We start from the raw sequence: 19,220 nt of genomic DNA on the forward strand, positions 1-19,220 counted from the left end.
GGGAAAATAAAAATAATAATAATAATAATAATAATAAAAAAGTTTATCAGCGAATCCATATGGCCTGGAAATATATACAGCTACCCACCACCCACTACAGCATCTCAAAGGGATAATAAGAAATGACAAAACAGATAGGAAGAAGTCTCCACGAAAGGAGAATTTTTTTTTTATTTTTTTTTTTTTAATGTTGGTGGTGGTTTGTTGTTGTTGTTGTTATTGCCTTTTTTATTATTAGTATTATTATTTTTGGTTTGGTTTGTTATCACACAGCATTAGTATAAAGTTTCCAGTATTGCAGCACTTGCAATCCCTGATAGAAAGTTTTGGTCCATATCTTCTTTCCTCATTACTGTGCTACAGTGGAAGCTTTTTCAGCAAAGGGAGCCATGACCAGCAAAACATTACCTGGTCTACAGACCTGTTGCTGTCCTCTATTTTGGCTCTGATTAGATGGTTATGAATTTATGATTTTCCTGACAAAGTACCATTTCTTCTAAGATAGCCCTCAGTGCTACTCCATGAGTAAGAAGGGAGAGGGCTGAAGTGGAGTTGCACTGGCATATCTCATAATTGTGTGTATTCACTTGAACATCACACCCGACTGCTCTCTAGCAGCCCAGAGAAATGAAATGTGGGAAACTGTCACATAGAGCAGATAATTAGCAGACCAAAACGGCCAATCTCTTTATCATACGCAAAGTGAATGCCCTTGCTGACTGGATCCCTGTGATACACAGTAAACCTTCCTTTGCATTATGTTCTGGTTTTAACCATTTCTTTAATGTCAATGACTTTAATCTGTATATTAAGATGATTGGATTTCATGTAATCACACTCTTCATATACATATTTTAACACATTTTTATGCTTTCCATTTATAATCTTGGCTCTCTAGATGTTAGTGTGAATGACTATACAGCAGAAATAAGATGTCAATAAAAGAAATTATTCACTACTGCATATTTTTGTACTCTGTGAGAATACAAATAAGACTCATTTCACCTCCTAACCCACAAAACCCTTAGGAAAGCACTGCTGAGACAGAAGGAGCTGTTGGCTTATGGCTTCTGTCAGAACAGACAGATCTCACAGTCTTGTCTTGTAACTAAACAGAGGCAGTAAGAGGTTACAGGTCAACAGAGGGGGAACAAAATTGGAAAATCACAAAAGCACTTCTTAACTTCTTGTACCAAAAGCAGGAGGCAAAATCCTTTAACAAAACAATTTCTATTCATAGTACATCCTGTAAACTTGGTTTTGAAAAACAAAGCATTTCTGTAAATCCGTGGTGTGGTGCATCCCCGTGCCATCCTAATCCAAGAAAGAAAACCCTTCTCACCTCCCTGATTCCTGTATTCCTCCACCCTGAGGCTGTGTCTCTGCTGCACCCCAACATATGCAACTCATGCCTGCCTCAGAGATGTAGATCCTCCCCATCCAAAGGGCCTGTCCTCATGTGCAACCAGCAGGACATCTCTGTTCACAGTCTCCAAAGTTACTTTTAACCATTCTCCCTCTGACAACAAACTTTTTTTCTGGTTTGCTTCCTTCCCAAAGCTTTAGTTGCTTTGCACTCATATTCTAATTCTTTACAATTCACGCTCCATCCACCACTGTCCTCGAATTCCCTAGCTGTCTGGCAACAAATCACTCTCCACTGCTTAATACTTATTTCTTGGCTTGGCTCTGCTCCCGTCAGGCCTTGCTATCCCACACAATTCGCAGGGGATATGAACACGGGGTATTCATATTTTGCAAGAGAGGCAAGCAGCTGGTGTGCCAATCAGCTTTAGAGAGATGCAGGCTTACACATAAATCAAATAAGGTAGCTACCAACACTCTCCAGTAATAACATCAATAGCACTAGGTCAAAGAAAATTGCTTGAAGCTGTGTTGCACACCTAAAGCAATATTTAATTTCTTCAGAAACATTTCCATGAGCCTCCGGCATAGTTTGTGTCTCACAGGACTAATGTAGAGACATTTAGAGTGAACTCTGGCAGGGAGTTTCCTCAGCAGCCTTCCCTCTTGTATTAGTGCTCTCGTCACATTTTGATGTCCACATCAAAGCTTCTGGCACTTGTCACTGCCATGTCCCACCAAGAAAGCGATGTGCTGCACTGGCACTTTTTCCATACCAGATCAGTCAGTGCATGCAGCACAGCCAGATTCTGCCCTTACATGTACATTTCTGATTCCCCTCATATCACTGAAGACACAAGAAAGTACATGAGAATGTATTTAGTGGCAGAAACTGGACCTCAAAGAGGAAAACAGTAACAGATGAACTACAAGCTTAGGGTTGGGTAAGCTGCACAGCTCATATGGTGACAGCAATGGGTGCCGATTGCTTCTTTTTCTATTTTGAAATGAGGATAAATGGCAAGTGGAAAAAAGAAAAAAAAAAAAAGAAAAAAAAAAGTTGAAAAATTTAACTGGTAATTTAAAACATAATGTCACTGAACTTCTGATTTGTCTCTACCAATAACCAAAGCTGAAATATTTTATTTGAGGGGAAACAAGCCTGATTTCAAATTAAGTGATTTCCAGAAGCCTTGAACATTCACCACATTGATCAGGCCATAAAAACGGAAGTTCTGCTTTCAGACCAGAATTTAAGATTTCTACCCCAAAAGTATAATCACTTTAACTAGTAGCAGTATACTGTTTCATCTGACAATTTTATATTACCTTTTACTAGAATTTTATTAAGGCTACATATCTATTTTTTCCTGTGATATAAAACCTGAACAACTTCACTGAAGTAAACTGAGGTGATTTATACTGAGCAATTCTTTATCCTGTAGCTGATATTTTATTTATTTATTTCTTAAAAGCAGAGGATGATAGCAATACTTTTACAGGGGTTGTTCAATTCTCTCTAGCTTGTAGAAAAAAAAAAAGAAAAAGAAAAAGAAAAAGAAAACAAAACAAAACAAACAAACAAACAAACAAAAAAAAACGAATAACAGAATTTAAAACAGGCCCTTATAATTTTTTGTTTTTCATGTACTGATCTTACTGCTTGGGTTCCACCTTTGAACCCAAAGGTGCAGATTACAGAGAAGGGTGATGAAATCAATCTGATGAAAGATTGTAGAATTTCTGTTTTCACACAGAAAACCAACAGTATGTTCTACTTCAGCACTTGGGCTCATAGGAGATGCTATCAGGGAGCCTGGGGAAAGGTTAGGCTAGAAGAATGAATTTCCCTCTGTTTTTGAGGCAATCTGCACAGATGAGAATTAAATCCATGCAGTATCTTTGTCTTAAAAAAATCAGCCTGAGTTATCTTTTTTATTTTTGAGAAGAATCAACTCCACATTAGAAGATTGTCAATGCTCTAGGATCCAGTTTAAAAAAAAAAATAAAGAAAGAAAATAAAAAATAAAGACAAATATGCAATCTTAGTCAGGGAAAGGTTAGGAAAGTTTACAAATATATTTATGGTTTGAGTCAGTGATTTACAGAAGTGAGAGATTTAGGTGTTTTCCAGATGTATTAAAACTAAAGTCAAAACTGAGTTTGGTGGGAGCAGCTATTCTCAAGTCAATTTATGAAATTTGTTTTATATTTCAAGATAGTAATCTTGGCTCTCTGTGATTAATGTGTGTTCCGGGTGAAAAAGCAAATACCATCCACGGCTATTTTATCTCAGTACAAATTCAATAAAAATGACCTTGGCTTGGGATTTGTAAAGCAAAGGTTAGCATATACCACTGAGAAGTGTAACAAATAGAGTAAGCATCTTTTTCTTGCTCATCTGAGGCAAAAATAGACCTGTAAGGGAACTTTCTTTACGTAGCTTAGTAGTAGTATCTACATTGTAATATACACCATTATTTCTTAATATTCAAAGTAATTCTACCAGACATAAAGGAGATTATTAATTTTTACATACAAATATAAATTCAATGTAGTTTCAGTATTTCTACAGTCATTTCTGTTTCTATAAATACAGGTATAATCTAGGCTTATAAAATCAACTCCTTGTTAATTTTGAAATACTGATTTCTTCCTTTGCAACATTTCAGCCTCAACAGCAACCTACAGGCTGTCTGTGCTCAGGGCCAACAATAGTCCAGGCCATTCAAAAGCATATTTCCAGATGCTCAGCATGTATAGTATATAGTATCACACCAAGAGAGAACGCACAGAGAAGTCATAAGACCTGTTGGTGCACACAACTGCCAGCAACACAGGACAAAGGGGAACTACAGTGGAAGGACTGTCTTCACAAAGGCAATACATTTATTGAGTCCCACCACAATTTCCTGCAGCATCACTACTGAGAAATGGCCTCTGCTTTCAGATCAGTGCTACATTCCTTTACTTGTCAGACATAACAGTGTAGAGTTAGCTCTATTAAGATGGTTCATGAACTAGATATTCACTCTCCCATCAAAAAGGAAAGCTGTCTTATAAGAAATATTGTCAACAATATGCTAGATTAGCAGAAATTGTGTATCCTTACATTAATTCACAATAAAGTTTCTGATGTAGATGATGCTACCTAATGTAAAAACATAAAGAGTTGTCTTCATTAATTTTTTCCTTGTCCTTTAGTAATTTCTGGACTTGTCATCAGACCCCATTACCAGCCACTGGTGCTGCCTGCTGTACTCAGACCTGTGAGGCTGTGCCCAGCTGGTGAGGAAATTGCCTGCATTGGGGTCACCCTTGGCTCCCAATTTTGCAACAAGAAGGACCTCTATGGTCAGCTGCTAAAGAAAATGTACCCACTGTTAAATGGGACAGGAAACCTGGTGGCAGAGGACAAAGAAAAGGTCAAGGTAGTAAATTTTGCCTCATTTTTTACTGCTGAGGTTTGCCATCAGGAATCTCAGGGCCTTGAGACTAATGAGAAAGTCTGGAACAACAATATACCTCTGAAGGAGGAGGATCAAGGATTTAAACACACTGGGCACAAGTCCATGGGTGTGCTGAGGGAGCTAGCCATTGTTATTGTGAGGTCACCCTCTACTTACTGTCTTTGAAAGCTCTCAGTGATCCAGAGAGGCTTCTGAAGTCTGAAAGAAGGCAAATGTCACTCCTATCTTCAAATAGGAAGGTCTGAACTACAGGACTGTCAGTCACATGTCAGTCCTTGGGAATGTGATGGAGCAAATTCTCCTGGAAGCTTTTTCCAAGAATAAGAAGGACAAGAAGGCGACTGGGAGCAGTCAGCATGGATTTAGGAAGGGTAACTGATACCTAACCAGCCTGACATTTGTACAAAAAAATGACTGACTTGTTTGGTTGGGGGTAGCAATGGATGTTGTCTATCAAGTCTTTTGACATGGCCTCCCACAACATCCTAAGACACAAACTGAAGAAGCAGCGATTTGATTAGTAGGCAGTAAAGTAGATCAAAAGGTGGCTGAACTGTTGGATTTTTGAGCCTTTTTTTTTCGAGGGGTGGGGAGGGAGGGGGTACAGCCAGCAGCACAAAGTCCAGGTAAAGGCCAGTCTCTAGCAGTGTACCCAAGAGGAAAATACCTGGACTAATAATGGGTTATTGAATACTGGCATGTTCAATAATGACCTGTGTAATGGAATAAAATGCACCCTCAGCAAGTTTGCAGACAACACAAAATTGAGAGGAGCATCTGATGCACAAGACAGATGTGCTGCCATTCATAAGAATCTAGACAGGCTGTAGAAATCAGCCAACACAAATCCCATGAAGTACATCAAAAGCAAATGCAAAGTCCTGCACCTGGTTAAGAATAATTCCATGCATTAGTACAAACTGGAGCCAACTACCTGAGAGCAGCCCCACAGAGAGGGATCTGGGGGTTATGGTTGATAGCAAGCTGAATAAGAGCCAGCAGTGTGCCTTGGCAGCCAGGAGGGCCAACCGTATCCTGGGGTGCGTCAAGCATGGCATTGCTAGTCAGTAGGGGGAAGTGATTGTCCTGCTCTACTCTGCAGTGGTGCAACCTCACCACCATGTGCAGTTCTGGGCACCACAGTACAAAAAGGACATGAAACTATTGAAGAGTGTCCAGAGAAGGGCTACGAAGATGGTGAAAGGCCTAGAGGGGAAGACGTATGAGGAGCAGGTCACTGGGCCTGTTCAGCCTGGAAAAGAGGAGGTTGTAGGGAGACCTCATCGCAGCCTGCAGCTTCCTCACGAGGGAGAGTGGAGGGGCAGGCGCCAATCTATTCTCTTTAGTGATCAGCAATAGGACCTGCGGGAATGGTGTCAAGCTGCGACAGGGGAGGTTCAGGCTGGGTATCAGGAAGAGGTTCTTCACTAAGAGGGTTGTCGTGCACTGGAACAGTCTCCCCAGAGATGCAGTCAGAGCACCAAGCCTGTCAGAGTATAAGAAGTGTTTGGACTGTGTTCATAATCATACGGTCTGAATTTTTGGGTAGACCTGTGTGGTGCTAGAAGTTGGATGCAATGATCCTTATGGGTCCCTTCCAACTCGGGATATTCTTATTCTATTAAAGTAGATTTGCAGAAAAGGAGCTGAGGGTCCTGGCAGACCGGCTGAAAACCAGCCAGCAATATGCCCTTGTGGCAAAGCCCAACAGCAGTTTCAGCTGCATTAGGCAGAGTATCCTCCGCATGCTGAAGGAAGAGTTTTAGTTCAGCCACCACCGGGCGGCGCCGGGGAGAAGATGGCGGCGCTCCCCCCAGTGGGCCGGCCTCCCCGATGGTCAGGGTAGACCCTGAGGTTCTGGGCCCTGTTGGGAAGATCTTGAGGGAAAAGCTTTGATATGTGAAGGAAAAAAAGGGCATATCGAGAGACTGTGGTCGTGTTTGTGCACAGCTGGTGCTTCTCTCCATAGAATTTGTGTGAATGTGTTTGTGTACATACAGACCCACAGGTGCGGGTCAAAGTTGATCCGTGAGCCTGTCCATAGAAGAAATGATGGCCACACCACATCCGTATTGCTCAATGTGTAAGGTATCAATTCTGCTGGACTGCTATGGGGGAAGAAAAGGGATGGAGTAAGTAGGGCCGTAGGGCTGGTGCTTTGGGAATGACCCCTCAGACCTTTGCCCTCCACTTGTTCAGGATAGCAGCTATTTAGAAGCTGTTTCAGATCTCTGTCATTCACAATACTGCACTCACTTTGATGTATGAGCTGCAAAAGTTGGTGTAAACCAGTTGGCTTTGGGGGATGAGACCTCCTTGCTCTCTACAACTACCTGAAAGGAAGTTGTGGCGAGCTGGGGGTTGGCCTCTTCTCGCAGATAACCAGTGATAGGATTAGAGGTAATGGCCTCTAGTTGAGCCAGGGGAGGTTCAGGTTGGAAAAGAGGAGACATTTCTTCTCATAAAGAGCAGTCAGGAGTTGGAATGGGTTTCCCAGGGAGGTGGTGAAGTCACCATCCCTGGGGGTGTTTAAAGAAATGTTGGATGTGGTTCTTAGGGACATAGTTTAGTGGATGATACTGGTGGTGGGGGGATGGTTGGACCAGGTGATCTTGGAAGTCTTTTCCAACCTTAATGATTCTACAGTTCTCTTGTTCTTAGCCTTGATGAGACACATCTAGACTGCTGTGTCCAGTTCTGGGCTTCCCAGTACAAGGGGTACAGACATACTGACGTGAGTCCTGCCCAAGGGCCACGAAAACCAAGAGACTGGAACACCCATCGCAAGAAGGGTGTGTGGTTCTGTGATGTAAAATGGCACCACAAAGCATTCACGAATCACAGAACTCACTTCAGTGAAGTTCTGCAGTAAAATGCCAGAATTTCTCTCAAAAATCCACTTCCTTTTTAGAGCTCTTGGTGCACAGTAAGTTAATAATTAGCTTTATTATCTAGCATTTTGTATCTTTTCAGTATTAACCTTTTACTATTTTCAAAGGACGATGCTCCACCAGAGCCTAGGACAACATTTTCCATCACAAGATAAATCTCAATCCAGAGTAAATATTTTAGCAGTCTGATAGTAGCTCATATGTTCCTTTTTTCCCCTTTTGCCTCAAATCTTCAACTCCTAGGACGTCACAAAATAATCAACACCACAGAATGGATTCAACTGCATTTATCTAAGAGTTTGTAGCAAAGAAAGGAAGATTACATATCTTAGTTGGTGATTTCAACTATCCACACAGACATTTTGAATGTGCAGCAATCCACAGCAACCATGTTAAGTGGGAAACTCTCTCCTAGATGTCTGCAAGGTACATTCAACCTATCTGTGTGACCTGCTAAGACACTACCAAAATCTGAGCACTCAGATGCAAGATCTGCATCAAGCATTATCCATGTGCACTTTCTGCCATCTGAAATATAACACAAGTTTAACCTTTGTTATCAACTAGGATAGCCTCGGGATGAATCAGTTAGTAAAACATATTATAGAGCAGTTGCAAAGTTGACAAGAACTGCATTGCACTATTATCTAAATTTCCTGCTTATCATATGGGACAGAAATGAGCTAAATTGGAAAGTGTTGCAAACATTGTGAAATGCTTAAGAAGTCTTGTGTGTAGTATTAATTAACACATACTTGTCCTACAGCACTACAGCTGTAGCTAGTTCACCTCATAATCTGATAGGAAAAGAATCCCAATGTATGTTTGGAATGCTCAGCTGAAATTTCAACTCCAACTTGCACTTTTAGAGTGACACAGGCCCGTCTGGCAGCAAATATACAGATTTTGAATATTCTTGCCCTTCCCATTTATGTGTAAAGAAAAGGAAGAACATAAAGCATGTTTGATTAAATAATTAGTTCAATATTACACGCTAATATAGTTTTATATGACAATTGAAGAAATGTGAGTAGGTTAGAGCTAGTATTTTTCAACACTGCTCAAGAATGGGAAATAAATATAAAACAAACAAACAAACAAATAAATAAATAAATAAAGCTAGGGGAAACTAAGTTCATTGCATTCATGCCAGCATTAAAACAGCTGTACAGTACTGTTTCCATGTATGGAAAGTTAGCATGTGGAGGACAGGTCTTTCAGTCTGGTCAGAAGTCTGTGAAAGCTAACAGAAACCCTTTTCAAAAGACCAAAGTACACTTTGGTAGTTCAATAATAGCTAAACATGGCTGCACTTTATTTGTGAACTTCGTTCACCAATCACATTCTTAGCATGTTCAATACATACTGCTACCATGAAGTTTCTACTGACTTGTGCTAGTTGGTATGAAGCATTTCTCCCTTGACTTGTTTGAGTACTTACTATAGAAAGAGTTGGTAGCATAGCTTCTAAAATTGTCTGACTTGAGATGGCTTTTAAGTTTGCCAAATAACAATTTGCAAAGACCAAAAGCTTTTGTCCAGCTACACATTTCATGGTGAAAGGAAGGATGAAAAATTATAGATGATATGTATCTTGGCTATATATATTCTCTAAAGAGAATCTTAAGATGATAAATAATTTTCTCAATTGTAGAACTGCATTGTGGAAGGACTCTTATCATCACCTCACTTCGGAAAACAAAGTGAAAGTTTAGTGTATGGTATTTTGTAAACTACTTTGTGATTCTGTGAAAATTCCTGAGCTTTCTTTCCAAGTTAAAGGTTTTAGGATGGAGGGTGAAAATCACAATGGATGCAAGGGGAATCGTGTACTTAAAAGCTTGAAGGTTGTGTTTGTTTACCTTAAGCAGCACAGTCCACTTAGTCTATTGAGCAAAATAGGTGGTGTCTTCAGTGGTGAAGTTCAAAAATTTGATATTCTGCAAGACTGTCAAGGGGACTTAGTGATTTAAGTCACCTTACAATGTTGATAAGACTTTTCTACTTTACGGAAGAAAAGAAAAAAAAAAAAAAAGAAATGATAATGATATTAATTCCACACTCTACCAAATAAAGTTCGTATCTACTCAAACTACTGCAATATTTTCTTAGTAATTTACAACAGAATTTGTACAAAACCATACTTTCCAAATGCTGACTTTTCTTTCCATTCAAACAGAAAAGGACAGTGGTGCAGTATGATGTCTATTTTCTCATAGGCCAGGGTTTTTAGTGGCAAAAAAAGGTGAAAAGGAACATACCCAACAGACAATAAGGGGCACAGTAGAAAAGCTGTTCTTATCTTAAGAAAATACATGATAGATAAACTGAGCCAAATGAAAAGCCAATGGGCTGAAGACCATGCAGAGCACTGAGGCAGTGATAGGTAATACCAAATATATTTGATAGAAATAGAATCATAGAATATTCCAAGTTGGAATGGACCCATAAGGATCATCAAATCCATCTCCTGTCTCCACGCAGGAATAATTATGCAATTGGGTCATTAAGTACACAGTCAATGGTTTAGATTCATACTGTTACTGTAACCATAGATACATACTGTTACTGCAATGTCTTGGTTACCACAAATGGAAGATAACTCTTTTCTCTCCCATCCTACCCAACATTAGAGGTATCCTCAGGCAACCAAGTTGAATGGAAAGAACAGGTAGAGACAGCAATAGAAGAAACAATGTTAAATTAGACAACCTTTTATGCCTTCTGGAATCAGCAGCGTTAGCACCAATTTTACACTAATAGAAGTGATCATTTAACATCATGGAAAAAGCAGAAACTTCTCCCTCCCCCCAAGCTCATAGTTTGACAAATTAACTTTATTGTTGTACCTCTCAGGAAGTTCCCAGGAAGAATGCAGGATCTTAAGAAGTACCCACAACAAATTACAAGAGACCCTGAAAGTTACTTCATGATGCATTTAATTTCTTTTGTGGTATTCTAAGACTTAGGGTATTACAAAGTATGAGGTATACATAATAACAGGACTAACACTATTCTCCAGTTGGATCGGGTAAAAATGTGCTATAAAATATTACGAAAAGCAATAACGAAAAGTACAAGTGATCTCATCCAGTCATATTGTTGCAAATCCAAAATTCTGACCCTTGAAAATCAGTCCCACAAAAAGTTCATGGTTGCTTTTTCAAAACAGGACATTCTGGCTCTAGGAGACTAAAAGCGGAGGAAGCTCCCATGCCAAACCTCTACTTGATCTTTGTTGCCTGAAAGGTAAATTGCATCCTTGATGCATGCACAGAGGTGACGTAGGTAACACTGCTCCCTTAGGACTTGTCGCTGGGAGGTTTCTTCTTAGCTTCCACATCCTTCTTAAAATCTTCAAGCTTCTTTGCAATGTTAGGAATCTTTAAAGACAAAAACAAGAAACAAATAACAACAACAAAAAATGAGTTACGTGATCTCATGACCTTCACCAGGTAAGACCATAACATAAACACAGAAATTCTAAAAAGTTTACACTGCTTTCTAATAGATGCTTGCTCCCAGGATCTGTTACTTTGCACAGATTTTGTTAAAAGCAAAGTAGCCTCAAGCAAACAGAAGAGGAAAGCACCTCACATGGGACTGGGAAATATTTTGGAATAGGCAGCTTGCTAAGCAAAAACGTCAGTCAGTATTGATGGGAACAGGGGGGAGGAAAAGAAATTACTTCAAAGGAAATTCATTAAGACCAGTCTGGCTTCCTCACTGAAAGAGAATGAACTGCCAAAGAGTAAGTGATTCAAACACTGATGCACAGGCTTTAATAATGACTTTTAGAGGGAAAATTAGATTGTACTATACTAGTTCAAAAAAAAAAAAAAAAAAAAAAAGGACAAAAGAGATGCTTAATAACAGCCAATATGTTTTAAAATAATATGTGAAGAAATACCTCTCCTGGTCCATTTTGTGGGCACCAAAATTCCCCACTGCACTGGGGAAGTATACTGCATTGCAAATTGTCAACCTTTTGTCGCTTCATACTTGAATGAAAATTCAATTTGCTGCTTGTGAACTTCAAAGCTTCAGCTTTCTTTTAAAAACAAAAGCACTTTTAAAAGGAATCTAACAGTATGTTTGGACAACTTGGGGGGCAAAAAAAGGAACTTCTAAGGCAGTGAAGGAAAGAGATTACCTTATGACTCTGATCTAAATTCAGAATCAACAACATAGGATTTTACATGTGAACTAATTAAATGAAAGCAAACCAAAATTATCACTGGTATTTATTAAGAAAATCATGGACTTTTACTTCACTGGTACCCTGACCACTGAGAAGGATATTCAATCCAGACAGACTGCAGACCTCTGGTTGGATGGTTTGAGGTACAGGAAATGTCAGAAGTTTCTCTCTTCCCTATTTTTCAAAGTTAATCTCCTTTTGAGAAATCAAAATCAAGAGCCCAACCCGTAACAGGTCTGACATCTAAAATAAACCAAGAGAAGTACACCGCTATCAGAAGAACTCTCAATATGCTTGTAATTTAAACACACAAGCATATGATTGCAGAATTAGCATCTCATGATGACAAATTCATCTTCGATATTATCTAAGAAAAATAATTTTAGATACCAGCAATAAAATTACCTTTGTCAATCACCAAATTACCAATTACCACCGCAAGTCTGCATTACATTATCAGGGAACCATTTCCTCCAAATCAAAAGCAGAAGTCCCCCTCTTGTGGCAACGCATCATTAGTGCTTCCAGAAAAACATTATACTATGCTTACAATGCAAATTGATACTCAATACGTTCTTTTGACTGGATTTTCCTAACTTTGTAAAACATATTGAAAAGAAAAAGCTAGTATAGATTATAAAAGAAAGGAAAAAATATGTTAAATTTTAGTAACTCCTTCAGCCTGCAAGCAGCTAAGTGGAACTGGTCTTATGAGGGATTCTACTTACTCTGCAGAAACTGAAAGCTTGTATTGAAAACTTAAATCTTCTGTTCTAACTCTGAGAACAGTCTCAGTCAAAGACAGAAAGACTGCAGATCAGTGTTTGAAATTGAAGCAGGTACTGAAATCTCCCTAACAGCTGGCTAGACTTTTTTTTGTTTCTCCTGCCTCTACCTATGTAGATGTCTGGTTACACTACTTGTGCTCTAGGTCCCCAGTATTAGTTAAGGCTCTAAGCATTATTACTTACTAACAGACAAGATGTCAAAGAGAATCTAGCTCTTTGTGGTTCCATTTAAATCTGAGTTTATCTGTAATTAAAGTTAGTACAATTTGTATTCTATTCAAATCCAATTAAAAAAAAAATCAAAATTAAGACTGATTCAATTTTGATTAAAGTAAAACATCCTTATATTTTCAATTCAGATTAAGTTCAATTCTGAGAATGCAAAGATACTTACATCATAGTTCTGAGCCAGATACATCCCAACCACATTGCCAAGAGTAAAACCAAGCTACAAAGGGAGAAAGAAAAGAATTGTTAGCATCCTATCAAAAGCACATTGGTTAAGAAAGAAAAAAAAAAAAGTGAAAAGTAAAGAGTTTCAATTTTAGTTGTACTTTTGTGCCTTTCTTCCAAAGGCGGACACAATTTTACCCAGTCGCTTCTCTAGGAAAACCTTAACTGTGTTGTAGATTGGAAATAACGCTGTGTTTTAAATACAATTCTCCACAACTGGATAAGGCTATGATCATCTTTGTAAAGTTCTTTGCAAACCCACAAAGGCAGTAACTCCCATAGCACCGGGAAAGTACAACTACATAGCAGCAGGGACCCACATTCCTCAGAGGTCTTGGTCCACAACTGAAAAGTCTACATCAATACCTCAGTAAAACAATGCCCAAGTAAAACTCAGTGCTGGGGAAGAATACACTCACAGAATGCAGCACATTAATAATACAATAGCAACAAAAAGATTCACAAGCTGGAATTGCAGAACAGAGGCTCTGACAGCAAAAAGATCTCAGCCTCATCTTAAAAGGTGCTCCCCCATCAACTTCAACTGATGCAAAACTGCATTGTCACTGATGGGCAGCTGGCTCCCTATCTCTCTCCACTTTGCCCCAGTGCAGTACTGCTGCTACATCGCTTCTGCAACCACCAGTAACTGTGCGCCTCCCAGGTCACTTGGACCTCAAAAGATAAGTTTTGAGCCAAATCTACTCTGATCTAGGGGCTCCTCTAAGGCAGGAAAGCATCGCTGGAAGTAGAGCACAACCTCTTTTGACAACTGCAGACTCGTAGTTGCTTGAAGGCTGTCCGTGAAACTGCACTCTAAAAGGAGAGGAAAATGGAAGCACAGTTCTCATCTTACTCCCCTGCTTGCCAGTTGAAGAAAAGCCTTAAGTGGACCTGGACAGGTTGGGTAGATGGGCAGCGGCCAACGGGATGAGGTTCAATATGGCTAAGTGACAGGTCCTGTACTTTGGCCGCAACAACCCCATGCAGTGCTACAAGCCTGGGGCAGAGCAGCTGGAAAGCTGTGCAGAGGAAAAGGCTCTGTCGATGCGTATTGATGCTCGCCTGAATGTGAGCCAGCAGTGTGCCTAGGTGGCCAAGAAGGCCAACAGCATCCCATCCCGGCTTGTATCAGGAATAGTGTAGTCAGCAGGAGCAGGGAGGTAATCATCCCTTGTACTCTGCTCTGGTGAGGCCGCCCCTCGAGTGCTGTGTTCAGCTTTGGGCCCCTCAGTACAAGAAGAACATCTAGACCCTGGTACGTGTCCAAAGAAGGGCTACGAAGCTGGTGAAGAGCCTGGAACACAAGTCCTATAAGGAGTGGCTGAGGGAACTGGGGTTGTTTAGTCTGGAGAAGAGAAGGCTTAAGGGGAGACGTTATTGCTCTCTACAACTACCTGAAAGGAAGGTATGGGAAGCTGGGGGTCAGCCTCTTCCTGCAGATAACCAGTGATAGGACTAGAGGAAATGGCCTCAAGTTGTGCCAGGAGAGGTTCAGGTTGGAAATTAGGAGACATTTCTTCTCAGAAAGAGCAGTCAGGCATTGGAATGGGTTGCCCAAGGAGGTGGTAGAGTCACCATCCCTGGGGGTGTTTAAAAAAATGTTGGATGTGGTGCTTAGGGATGTGGTTTAGTAGGTAATGGTGGTAGGGGACGGTTGGACCATATGATCTTGGAGGTCTTTTCCAACCTTAATGATTCTATGATTCACTTTGGGAGGGAAAGAAATTCCTCTCTTCAAATGCAGATGATGAAATTTTCATTCAGCAGCTCTAAAAGGCTTTGGATATTTTTACTTATTACACACCATAATAAGGACACACTATACTATAAAAGTTCATTTGACTATTTTGGAAGTAGAGACTACTAATACTGTGCCTCCATTCATTCTCAGCTGAGGCCATTTCTATTTAAGAAAATTGTTTCTACTCAGGCACCGCTGCCAAAATAAGACTATTTTAAGAAAATTAAAACCACTGTCCACAACAACTTTCCCATCACATCTGAGTAGACATCTTTTCCAAGCCCAAAGTGGTATGCAGTACAGCTCATCTTTTCAGTGACTCAGAGTCCTTAAGTAGCACTGGTGAAAAGTTAGCTACAGAAAATTAAAATTGGTTGAAAGCTGCCCAGGCCTGCAATAACTTCAGTAATTTCTTCCATAGACTTTTGATCTTATTGTCTGTTTGTTATTACTTTTTAAGGAGCATAGTGTTTCTAATTTAAGAAGAAGCATAGTTCTTTCTGTGGGTGCTGCATTGGTTATAATTTGCTGTTGAAGTTTTAATTACACGTTAAAGTACTCTGAGAGACATTAACAAATGTTGCACTGAAGTAAACCAGACTTGTGATTCCTCTTAATGTAGAAAGTCATTGTAATGGGAAGAAGTTTCCTCTATCTCCAGCATACGTATCTTTGGGAATTCACTTGAAAACACAAACTAGGTCCTAGCAGGTTTCTAGGCTTTTAACCTAGAATATTTCCAAAGATGGGACAACTATTTCTTGTTCTGCTACGTGATAAGCCTTATTTGGTACAGATGGTACTGACATTAGTACACCTTTTAAGTGTGCTCTTCTACTGAAAAGTCTCGCATTTCATTCTAGAGCAATCTACCCAGTTACATTTACTTTAATAGCTGACAATTCAAACACTGGGAAAAATCTCAGTATTTAGACTTCAAAAAATTTGGACTGCAAAACATATAGGCAATTAAAGTGTGCATGTTAATTAAGGACAATAAAGCTTATGAAAGTTCAGGGTAATTTCTACCCAGCACTTCAAGACACATTTTAAGCAAATGCTTAGTGTATGCTTAACTCTGGGTAACAAAAATGTAAGGTTGACAAGATTATCCCTTTATCTCCCTGTTACAGCCCTAACAAGGGAGAACAAAAGTCGAACACCCAATTTACACCCAAAGAAGAAGAAAACTCAGAATTTATCTTTTTTCAAACTTTCAGGCACTAATTGAGATGTCATAATGAGGTTTTTATCTAGAAACTGCAAAAAAATAAACCAACATTAAGAGCAAGCAGTAGAGCTGATAAACACAAACTTTGAGACTGGCTAAGCACATTTAGGGTTACTTAATGTTTTCAATTGAGTAGAGTGGACAACTAAAGACAGTTACAGAAATGACTGATGCTTTCATATGAACTTACTGTTAAATTTCATTTTAAAGTTGTGATAAGAAGTAGGACTTTTTATTCATTCCATAGAATCACACAAGGCTGTCTCAACTTAGAAAGGGCTATCTCTTCTTGTCCTTATCAAGACTTAGTATGAAATTTATTAGCCAGCTGACTTACTCTTCCCTATTAAAGTATTAAAGAATACCACTAATTGTATTTACTGGGACTCATCTGAACAAAACTGAAAACCTAGAGCACCCCCCTCAATGATTTACACACAATTAAAAATGGGAGACTGTTTATGTACTTCGTTACAACAGAGAAGAGCTTTTTATTTTTAGACAGGTAACTTGTTTTCTGACTTGACAGTAAAAATGCCAGCATTAAATATTTAATTAAGAGTAGACAGGCATCCAACCTCGGACATCCAGAAGAGTTTAGGGAAGTATAAATAAAGACAGAAAGGAAAATAGGAGAAAAAAAAAATATCATAAAAATAAAAAATAATATAAAAATCGTAATATATAAGAATAATCTATTAATGCTATGGGGATTTAAAAGAAAGGCATTGAAACATTATGACTTGCCTTAACTTATACACACACACACAAAACAGCATCTCCACTTTTTAAAGGTGTGCAAAATGGCAAGGGCTGAAAAGGACTGCTCTTGCAAAATGAGGGTGGTACACATATGCACTAGTACAGAGAAAACTGAGCAGCTGGAGCTTACTACCGTGATCAAGGAAAATTTGCTGAATCTTAAAGACAAACTAAGGGCATGAGTAGGATATAAGCAAGACATAACATCCTTATTTTCAGAGAAACTGAGAAGAGCCACCCTGCAGGGAGCTGAACCACAGCCGGCACCACACGACAGAGACACTGAACAACCGTGCTGCTCCCCGACAGAAAGGGGTGCGACCGAAACGGCCATGATCGCCTTTAAGGCGCGGTAGAAGAGAAACTGCAGCAAACCACAAACACTGGGAAACTGTGCTGGCAGCTTCGGTCAACTCAGTCTCCCGGTGTTGACAGCGTTGAGCCGGGAGGCTCCGAAGCGAGGCTGCTCAGCCAAAGGCGTTGGCCGCACACCGCGGCATCTCCTCCAACGCGGGCCCCGTCGAGCCTCCCCCGAGCGGCCCCCCCACCGCCCCCGCCCGCCCTGCGGCGCAGCCCTCAGCCCGCCGCCCCGGCCGCCGCCACGCTCCGCCCCGCCGCGAAATGGCGGCACCGCCACAGCCCGGCGGAGCCTTACCAAGAACTGCAGCATGGCGCCCGCCCGTTCTGTCTGCCTGCCTGCCTGCCTGCCTGCCTGCCTGGGAAGTCAGGCGGTCGGCGGCGGCTCCTCTTCCGGGTCCCGGCCCGCCCTCATCGCCGCCGCCGCGGGGACGGGTGCGCCCACCAACGCCCGCGCCCCTGGGCGGCCCCACGGTCTCTTTCCATGGCCGGGGCCTCCCCGGCAGGGCAGAGCCGGGGTGGGGGGACGCTTCCACCAGCCCCCTGTCGCATTGGAGTATAAGGATGGGACAAAGCGGGCTACTGGACACCTTCTGAAGGCCTCCTTACGCACGGGGAGGCGTCTGGTGGCAGCCATCCAGCCTGCCACCTCTTGAGAATCCGAGTATATACAGAAAGAACAAATTCAAGCTGGAGGCTTTAGGGAAATATCTGGGGAAATAGACACTCAGATGCTGGTGAAATCATTAATGATTTGGGTGTCCTGGTTCAGTGTCTCCAGAAATCTCGGCTTCCCATGCCAATGCTGAATGAAAGGTTCTCAGCCATGTGAGAATAAATAAATAAAAGGCAGAAGAAGCTATATTTTTGCACTTTGGAACTCCCAAAAGGGAATTTCAAAATGGAATTTTATTGAAAGTAGAGTATAGAGGGCTGTGTTTGGTTAACAGAAGTATCTGTCCACTCAGCACTAGCTAGACCGCATCTAAAGTACCACAGCCAGGTTTGGGCCCCCATTACACAGAAAAACTGGAGCGAGCTCAGAAGAAGGCTACTGAGCTGGTCAGGGCTGGAGAGGGGAGACTGAGGGAGCAGGGCTTGGTCAGCTGAGAGGAGAGGTGGCTGAGGGTGCATACCAGCACCCCTTCAGGGCCTACAAGGGGCTTAGTGCTTAGACAGATGCAGGCCCTTCATAGCTGGGTGGATGAGACAGCAGTGGCAAGCTGAAATGAGGTCTGGACAGGATTTAAGGACAGACTGTTTCCACGTCGAATCACAGAACCATTAAGGTTGGAAAAGACTTCCAAGATCATCTGGTCAAACCATCGCCCTACCACCAATATCACCCACTAGATCATGTCCCTAAGCACCAGGTCCAACCTTTTCTTAAACACCTCCAGGGATGTTGACTCCACCACCTCCCTGGGCAACCCATTCCAATGCCTGACTGCTCTTTCCGAGAAGAAATGTCTCCTAATTTACAACCTGAACCTCCCCTGGCACAAGTGGAGGCCATTTCCTCCAGTCCTATCACTGGTTATCTGCAGGAAGAAGCTGACCCCCAGCTCCCCACACCTTCCTTTCAGGTAGTTGTAGAGACCCATAACGTCTCCTCTGAGCCTCTTCTACTCCAGACCAAAAAAAAAAAAAAAAAAAAAAAAAAAAGTTCCTTCAGCCACTCCTCATAAGACTTGTGTTCCAGGCTCTTTACCAGCTTCGTAGTCATTCTCTGGACATGCTCCAGGGCCTTGATGTCTTTCTTGAAGTGACAGACCCCAAACTGAACACAGTACTCGAGGTGTGGCCTGACCAGAGCTGACTTCAGGGGGACGTTCACCTCCCTGCTCCTGCTGGCTGCACTACTCCTGATACAAGCCAGGATGCTGTTGGTATTCTTGACCACCTGAACACACTGCTGGCTCATGTTCAGGCGAGCATCAACCAACACCTCTAGATCC

The 19,220-nt window shown here is 41.2% G+C and overlaps 1 protein-coding gene across 1 annotated transcript; it reads right to left on the reverse strand.

Annotated features, from left to right (window-relative positions):
• Positions 1-10,424: 10,424 nt before the first annotated feature.
• Positions 10,425-17,730, reverse strand: STMP1 (short transmembrane mitochondrial protein 1). The gene is made up of 3 exons (XM_035344320.1): positions 17,561-17,730; positions 13,110-13,163; positions 10,425-11,109 (listed from the first exon to the last, which is right to left on the reverse strand). The coding sequence occupies exons 1-3, from the start codon at positions 17,573-17,575 to the stop codon at positions 11,029-11,031; spliced, it is 150 nt and encodes a 49-aa protein (XP_035200211.1). The 5' UTR covers positions 17,576-17,730; the 3' UTR covers positions 10,425-11,028.
• Between the last annotated feature and the right edge of the window lie 1,490 nt (positions 17,731-19,220).

This window comes from Oxyura jamaicensis, chromosome 1 (genome assembly GCF_011077185.1).
Source record: "Oxyura jamaicensis isolate SHBP4307 breed ruddy duck chromosome 1, BPBGC_Ojam_1.0, whole genome shotgun sequence".
Lineage (NCBI taxonomy): Eukaryota > Metazoa > Chordata > Aves > Anseriformes > Anatidae > Oxyura > Oxyura jamaicensis.

Coding starts and splice junctions, on each gene's coding strand:
- STMP1 (XM_035344320.1), bottom strand. Junction 11,110..13,109: donor ATCTGGCTCAGAACTATGAT/GTAAGTATCTTT, acceptor TTGTCTTTAAAG/ATTCCTAACATTGCAAAGAA.